At 37.1% G+C, this 9,149-nt stretch overlaps 1 protein-coding gene across 3 annotated transcripts in view; it reads right to left on the bottom strand.

Annotated features, from left to right (window-relative positions):
* The window catches only part of LOC106881343 (uncharacterized), a 153,719-nt gene that overhangs the window by 47,394 nt on the left and 97,176 nt on the right, over positions 1 to 9,149 (bottom strand). For all 3 annotated transcript variants that reach the window (XM_052966923.1, XM_052966924.1, XM_052966925.1), the window contains 3 exons: positions 8,053 to 8,179; positions 7,336 to 7,448; positions 4,352 to 4,424 (listed from right to left, as the gene is read on the bottom strand). In XM_052966923.1, coding sequence (XP_052822883.1) covers positions 4,352 to 4,424; positions 7,336 to 7,448; positions 8,053 to 8,179 — 313 coding nt within the window. The remainder of the gene's footprint in view (positions 1 to 4,351; positions 4,425 to 7,335; positions 7,449 to 8,052; positions 8,180 to 9,149) is intronic.

The raw sequence follows: 9,149 nt of genomic DNA, 5'->3' as shown, positions 1-9,149 counted from the left end.
TATATGGATATAGATACATTTAAAGTTGTTGGAGTGGAGAAAGCAAAGGTTCAAGAAATTTCTTTAGTCCTATCTTGCTGAGGTTATGTTAACTTCTCTAGTGTTGGTGCTATGATAAAATGCAACCAGAAACGTTAGCACGCCAGGCGAAATGCTTAGTGGTATTTCGTCTGCCGCTACGTTCTGAGTTCAAATTCCGCCGAGGTCGACTTTGCCTTTCATCCTTCCGGGGTCGATTAAATAAGTACCAGTTACGCACTGGGGTCGATGTAATCGACTTAATCCGTTTGTCTGTCCTTGTTTGTCCACTCTGTGTGTAGCCCCTTGTGGGTAGTAAAGAAATAACTGTAGAGGGATGACAAGTGTGTGGGAAAATGTAGGGCGAAGAAGATTTCTTTGATCTTGTCTTGCTGAGAACATGACAGCCCCTCTAGTGCTGATACCACAATAAAATCCACTTAGTATGCTGTAAAGTAGTGGGTGATAGGAAGAGCATCCAGTTGTAGAAACCAGGCCAAAAATGGAATGTATAAGGAAGGTGTGGTCTTCTGGGCTGTTTGTGAGGATTGTGGTGCTGAATAAGAATTTATGTGGACCATGATGATCCATAAAGATGATGATGATGATGAAAATGAGGTGGAGGAGGTGGAGAAGGAGGAGGTGGTGGTGGTAGTGTAAGTGATGGTGGTGGTGGTGGTAGTGTAAGTGATGGTGGTGGTGATAAAGATGATGATGATGATGATGAAAGAAGTGTGAATTATTTTATACCTACATACATATATGTTATACAATTATTTTATATTTACATGTATGCGCCTGTGTGTGTGTGAAAGAGAAAGAGAGAGAGAGAGAGCACGTATGTGTGTGTGTGTGTGTGAATATATTATGAATGAATCAGGGCAGGAAGTGCAATGCCCATGACCTTTTGTAGAGCCTTAGAAACTGGTGAGATAGGGAGAGGATGACGTTATTCTCAGCCTGAGAACTTAATCAGAAAGCTTACAACTGAGTGGGCTCTTCTAAAATAAACCTATGAATCAATGAGTAGTGCTAAATGAAGCCTGTATTGCTCAAGAGCAGGTACAGTCTGTGAGCTTCCAGTTTTCTCTCTCCCAAATTTCATTCCCAAGATTTTAGTCAATCTGAAGTTATGGTAAATATTTTCCCAATGTGTTGTATTGTGGGACTGAACCCCAGATACCATGATATAAGCAAACATTTTAACTACAACCATGCCAGCAATCACCAAATACGATTTTAAGTTTTCATCTGAAATTGAAGTTTATCATTTTTTTTTTTTTTCTAAACTTAGACATATTTAACTTAATTTTCTCAATTTAACTTAACCTCATTAAATAACCACTTTGAAACTTCTCTTCAGTAATATCATTTCAGCTTGGTGATTAGAGTGTAGGACTCACAATCGTGAGATAGTAAGTTTGATTCCCAGACTGGGCTGTGTGTTGTATTTTTGAGCAAAACACTTTATTTCACATTGCTCCAGTTCACTCAGCTGTAGAATTGAGTTGTGACGTCACTGGTTCCAAGCTATATCAGACTTTGCCTTTCTCCTGGATAACATTGGCAGCATCGAGGGGGGAGTCTGTTATGCATGGGTGACTGCTGGTCTTTCAAAAACAACCATGCCTGGACTTGTACCTTGGAGGGAAACTTTCTAGGTGTGCAATCCCATGACTGAAGGGGATCTTTACTCTTTTATCTCTATATGGCATTGATTAACCTCTCCTAATTGCCAGCCTTGTGCTAAACGAGAAAGAATTATTTCCACCACTAAGAATTTCCCAGCATTTTACCAATGGTTCTCAACTGAGGTCCACGTGGCCCTTAAAGGATCCATACATGATTTTCTTGTTAAAATTTATGTGCAATAAATCACTTATACTTCTGTAATATACAAAATGTTTTAACAATTTTTTTATTCAATTCTTAATAATATTTAATTATAAAAATACAGTAAGATACTTTTTTATATACATTGAGTTGTTATGGAGGTCTAATAGAGTAAAATAAGAATCAAAGAGAGCCATAAGCAAAAAAAAAATGGTTGAGAACCACTGATTTAATACCTTCTCACTAGTGTTGTTAGTATTTAACCCTGGGTTAGCTGTGATAGAGCAGACCTATGATTAAAAACATTCCAGCCATGATCATTCCTTCCTTCTTGCAAGTATTTTATGTTTAAGACTCTGTTATCCAATGTGTCTCTCCCTTTGCAAGACAGTTTGTGCAATTTGAGGCAAAATTTAGTTGATATTTCCTTCATGTTGGGTAACTGCTTAGAGTTTCTTATATTGGTTTGAAATGCAGTTTATAAATGTCACTGATAAAGAGTTCAGTATACATCAAGCCTGACGACTAAATAATAATCTTTAAGCAGACTTTCTCCATTTTATTTACTTATTTATTTATTTATTTATTTATGTATATAAGTTATCTCAGGAAAGTGAAAATAAAAGACCCTGGCTTCCTGATCTATAATAGACTATTGATTCTAAACTTGTACGGGGAGATTGAGTTACAAACTTAGGAGTAATGTGTTTCCTGGTCTCAGTCCACTTTGGCAAAAAAGTTAATTCTCCTTTATTGATTTCTTTATTAAGCACATAGCCAATTTGTTGTTGTTTTTAAACATTTATTGAACAGATCTACAATAAAAGACATTCCATCTCTGAGGATAACAGTATTTTGTGCATCTGAAACTACAGTAATTATTTCTGATTTAGACATGACAAAGCCAGCAATTTTGAGACAGGGGAGAAGATTGGTTGATACCATCAACCCCAGTACTTGACAAATACTTTATTTTATCAACCTGAAGGCATGTGGCTCAGTGGTGTTAGGGAATTCAGCTCATGATCATAAGGTTGCAAGTTCAAATCCCAGTGGTGTGTTGTGTCCTTGAGCAAGACACTTTATTTCACATTGCTCCACTCTACTCAGCTGTGTAAGTGAGTAGTACTTGTATTTCAAAGGGCCAGCCTTGTTACATTCTGTGTCATACTGAATCTCTCTGAGAATTATATTAACCCATTTGATACCAACCTGCCTGAAACCACCTCTGGCTCTGTAGTATAAATGTCTTGTTTTCAAAAGTTCTGAATTAAAATCTTCCACCAAATCTTAGTCACAATTTATGTTCCTAACATCAGCTTAATGACAACTAAGTTGTTTTACTAAATTCAGAAATTGTAGTTGTGACTGATACCAGTGCTGCCTGACTGGCTCTGGTGCTGGTGGCATGCAATAAGCACCATGCATGCATGGGTTGTTGCCAGTGCCACCTGACTGGCTCCCCGTGCCGGTGACACGTAAAAAGCACCATCCGGACGTGGCCGATGCCAGTGCCACCTGACTGGCTCCCATGCCAGTGGCACATAAAAAACACCCACTACACTCTCGGAGTGGTTGGCGTTAGGAAGGGCATCCAGCTGTAGAAACATTGCTAGATCAGACTGGAGTCTGGTGCAGCCTCCTGGTCTGCCAGTCCCCAGTCAAATGGTCCAATCCATGCCAGTATGGAAAACGGACGTTAAAAGATGATGATGATGATGATGATGATGATGATGATGGTGATTTAAAATCAATTGAAAGAAACACAGAGCATCTCAAAATAAATACGGTAATGAAAGGGTTAAGGGTACACATGTCTGTGGAGTGCTCAGCCACTTGCACATTAATTTCTCAAGCTGTTCCATTGATTGGATCAACTGGAACTCTTACCATCATAGTGTATGGAGTGCCAGTTATTTTATCAACCTTGGAAGAATAATAGTCAAAGTTGATCTCAGCAGGATTTGAACACAGAACTTAAAGATTTAGAAAGACGCATATTTTCCAACACTCTGATGATTCTGTCAATCCACCACACTTGGAACAAATAAAGCAAGGAACTATATTTAAAGATCTCACAACTTGGTCAGTTTGCTGCCTTATATTGGTTACTAATTTAGGCACAAAGTCAACAATTTTGAGAGAAGGGGCTTAGTCAGTACCATTGATCTCAAGATTTGATTGGTACTTTACTTTATCGACCCTAGTGGGGTGAAAGGCAAAGTTGACTTCAATGGGAGTTGAACTCAGACTGTAAAGAGGTAGAGGAACTCTTTATATATGAGGCCAGCAAATTTGAAATGAGAGGCTTTAGTTGATACCATTTACCCCAGCATGTGACTGGTACTCTATTTTATTAACCTCAAAGAGGTGAAAGGTAAAGTTTGACCAAAATATGATATCAATTGTGAACATATCAAGATATCAAATTTAAGTTAATCATTCAGAATATTGAAAAAGATAAAATATTTAATCTCAACACAAAGGCAAACATACATACCAACTGAAGGCATTGTATCACCTTCTATTTCATCTATTCTCTGCGTGCAAGTTGATAGAGCGAAGTCATCTGACTAAATCAAAGAAGAGAAACAATAGAAACGTTTAGACATCAAATAGTCACATTTATAAGACACTGAATGGAAGTTCAAAACTATTGTCTGCACAAGAAAACCTGCAGAAGAAGTTTATCAACAAAACAGATACTCAGAAATATAACTGATTATCGATTGATTACATTTACAAATATTGTCCTAGATTAGTACAAAGGACAGTAACTTTGATGATATTTATAATCAATTCCTAGCAACAGTGTCATTATTAATATCATGATGAAACCATTATAACCATGACTTGCATCGCCAACATCAAAACCATCATAAATACCTTTTATTATTGAATTTCATATTATTATCAGTACCATTAACATAGTCCATAAAACTATTGTTGTCATCATTGTCATCATCATAATCATCATCATCATTGTTATCGTCATCATTTAATGTCCACTTTTCCATGCTTGCATGGGTAGAGCAAAATTTGTTGAGGCAGATTTCCTGTCACCAACCCCCATCAGTTTCCAAAGAAGGTAATATTTTCCCTCCCATAGCCTGATATATTTTTCACACAAGACTGCAAACTAACAATCTTGTTTGCTTGATGATGATGATGCCTGTTAACAGCTACCATGTAGCAGCTAGACAAACACACACACATGTGCATGTGTGTGTGTATATATATATATATATATATGTACAAGAGTTACACCAGGCTCCAATCTGATCTGGCAAGGTTTCTACAGCTGGAGGCCATTCCTAATGCCAACCACTTTGAAAGTGTAGTGGGTGCTTTTTACGTGCCCTTGGCACGGAAGCCAGTCACGGGCCACTGGCATCGACCACATTCGGATGGTGCTATTTACATGCCACTGGCATGGGAGTCAGTCAGGGGACACTGGTATACACACACACACACACACATATATAAATATATATATATATATATATATATATATATATATATATATATATATATGGAAGGGAGATGGTGGGGAAATGTTTTTGGTCTAGGAGAAGAAAGAAAATATATATGCATTGAGAAAGTAAGAGGGAGAAGGGAAGAATTGTGGCAGCTACTATAAGTTTTTTCAGTAGAGGAAAGTATATAGTGTGTGGTCAGCGTGTTTACAATATGAAGTGGTGGAGGTGCATGTTGGTGTATGTACTTGTAAGTTTATGGAGAGAGGGGAGGAGGGGGGGGGCAGTTGAAATAAAAAGAAACAAAAAAGAAAAAAGAAAATATTTTTAAATGGTAATATATATATGCATGTATGTTTGTATGTATGTAAGTTATGTAGTAAACTCGCTGGTGCTGGTGCCACATAAAACACAGCCAGTCCACTCTGTAAAGTGGTTGGTGTTAGGAAGGTCATCCAGCTGTAAAAACCATGCTAAAGCAGGCAGTGGAGCTCATTGCAGTCCCTAGGCTTTCCAGCTCTTGTCAAACTGTCCAACCCATGCCAGCATGGAAGACAGAGAGTAAATGATGATGATAAGTTTCTTTCAGTTTCTGTCTACTAAATTCACTTATAAGGCTTTAATCAACCCAGGACTATAATAGAAGACACCTCGCACATGCATTTACAAATATTAACCTAGATTTGTGTAAAAACAGTCCCTCTGATGTTACCATCAATTCTTAGCAACATTGTCATTGTTAGCATCATGACAAAACATCTATAACCACGACTAGCATCACTGGCATCAAAACCACCATAAATACCTTCCATTGTTATTATTACCCTTGAGGTAGCTAGGTAGCAGAATTGTTCGCACGCCAGGTGAAATGCTAAGTGGTATTTTGAGTTCAAATTCTGTTGAGGTCAACTTCGCCTTTCATTCTTTTGGGCTTGATAAATTAAGTACCGGTGAAATACTGGGGTTGATGTACTTGACTAGTCCCCTGCCCCAAAATTTCAGGCCTTGTGCTTTCTGTTGTATTCCTCTTGGGAACTCGCAGAGAAAACACAAGTTGTACAACTTAGTTATCACATTTATTTATTAACTATAAACAAAGAACTCACTCACCGAATGTTAATTATCAAGAAACAAGAATGTTTTCCTCGCCATATATCTCAATTAGCTTCAACCCCGACAGTCACTCAAAACAGCAACAAAACAGAGACCTCAGACGAACTATATTGAAATATGGGACTTAGGATGAACAACAAACAAATCTAACAGTCCATATAACACTTTCAGTAGAAAGGATTATTATCCTTACCCTTAATGTGTTCCATGAAGCCATAAGTATCACAGTCTATTGAAAAAAACAATCTTATAACTGAAAATTTTAAGATCTTTCTAATGAGTGAAAATATTAAAGATGTACATTCAATGTATATTCTTTGCATCTTTCTTGCTTTTCAATTTAAAATTCAAATGTCTAATACTACTGTAGTAACGCTGTGCGCATGCGTGGTCTCACGCATGCGTTGAATTAAACAAGCAAGCGTTCCCGCTTAATTCTATCTCTTTTACGGTCGGCCGACCATGAGCACGGACGTGTCAAGAGTGTCTCTAATACTCCAACCTGGAGACAGTCTCTTTACGTGTTAAGCTGTCTCTCTACATCTTTCGGACTTACACTCGACAGCTCGCTTACAACTACAGAACAACGTCCCAACAACTATGCTCATACACACAGAAGCTAAAGATGTATATATTTACCACCTAAATAAAGTGTTGTTTAAGTTGATAGTCTGGAGTTCAGCGTTCCGTTATATTCTTAATTTTATATAGGAAAGTCAGGTATATACATCTAATGATGTATAACCAACTTTCCTATACTACCATGTTTGATTTAGTAAAGATTACTTCTCTTACAATATTTGACCACCAGGGTTCACCGCTTGTTTAAATAGAATGAAAATGAATAAATAAATTAATACAAATAATACTAAAGTTATATAGGATAGATTATTGCCTTGTCAGTTATGGAATGTGTCAATGATATTTCTTCTCTTGGTGATTGGTTGTTTAATTCTGTAGGAGAATCTGTAAGCAGTGGGTACTGAAGGTGAGCATTCTGGGAAAACACTGCAACAAAATAAAAATTAAAAATGAAAACAAATCTCATTCCAATTCTTTTATCCTTTATGTTTTACTTGTTTATTTTTTACTTTTACTTAACACAAACTTAACTATTAATTTTCATGCAGATGGATCTCTGAGTAATTAATCTCAGTGATTTTAGGTTTAATTTTCAAGAAGACCTTTGTATAAGTACAATATTGTTTATGAATTTAGAAACTCATTCAGTATTATTTCAGCAAGTACAGTGAAATCTGTAGTTTGCTAAAGAGGTATAATAAGACCAGAATATGTCTGGTGTTTTTTCCCCCATACTTACCAAAAGGATAGAAATAATACTAGTCACTGCCTTTTCTTTATTGTATAATAATTTTTTTAGTTATATTTTTGGCACTCCACATTGAATATTCTAACACTAACTTAACTATTGCTTTTCAGATGACATTGGAGAAAATAATTGTAGTAATTTATTATTTTATTTTCATATGCATTTTTAATTATTGACAACTCTATGGTTGAACTTTATCATTAAGGACTGGTACAATAAATATGATAAACCTCTTAATCTGTGGTTGGTATACAATGATGAATCTATAAATAAATAGCATACTTTCTAAGTCTCCATCTGTTAGGGAGGACATCGATGGCCAAGACCAGTTGTATTGTTCTTTTGGAGATGAATATATTTCTGTCGGAGCACCATAAATATATTCGCTTTTAAATGAATCTCGATCTTCCTGTAAAATTCAAAGCCCAAAATACGTAAACAATACCATAAAACACAGCTCTTACTCTGTGTGTGTGTGTGTGTGTGTGTGTGTGTGTGTGTGTATATGACAAGTTTCAATCCAGTTTCCATTTGCCACATTCACTCACAAGACATTGGTTGCCTCAGGCAACCTCCCCAAGAAGTGTTGTGCAGTGATATGGAAGCTGAAGCCACATGGTTACAAAGCAAGTTTCTTAACTGCACAACTCAGCTCTGTGTGTGTGTGTGTGTGTGTGTGCGTGTGCGTGTGCGTGCGTGTGTGTGTGTGTGCGTGTGCGTGTGCGTGCGTGTGTGTGTGTGTGTAGGACCAGAATTATTGAATTCCTGGCAAGAAATTCACAGCTCCTGCATCCATTACAAACACTGCCTGCTGCAAGCATTGGATTCCCCATTCCTTAATTAGATCTGAGAAGATCCTTACAAGCTAAAAGTTACCAAAGGGCGGAGTTCCCCCATCTTCTTTTTGACCCATATGGACTGATCTAAGGGATATAACTCATCCTTGCTGACCTGGATTGTTTATTCGTTGTTTACTTATTACCTAATTGACCATAACGGCTTTCTACCTCCTAAGTTTGAAAAACTATATGGCCTTTGGCTGTAGAGTCTGATGAGTGATCCATAGGGCTAAGCCCTTTATGGATGTGAAACCATTGGTCATTCTATGATCAGGCATAGACTTAACTGCACATAAATATATATATGTATATGTATGCATATACTTTTATGTTGTTGTGTAATATATTCCTGGTTATGGCATATTGCTGATCAGAAAGCTACAACTGGTTCCACGTAAACTTTTACAGTTAGAAATTCAGTTGGTTCATGAGATATGTTGCACAAATTCTCTTTAAAAATGTGCTTTTTTTCTGACTTGTGGACAATGGGCCACACACACACACACACACACACACACACACACACACACACACACACAC

Source organism: Octopus bimaculoides, chromosome 4 (genome assembly GCF_001194135.2).
Source record: "Octopus bimaculoides isolate UCB-OBI-ISO-001 chromosome 4, ASM119413v2, whole genome shotgun sequence".
NCBI lineage: Eukaryota > Metazoa > Mollusca > Cephalopoda > Octopoda > Octopodidae > Octopus > Octopus bimaculoides.
This window is presented reverse-complemented; position numbering and strand designations above follow the sequence as displayed.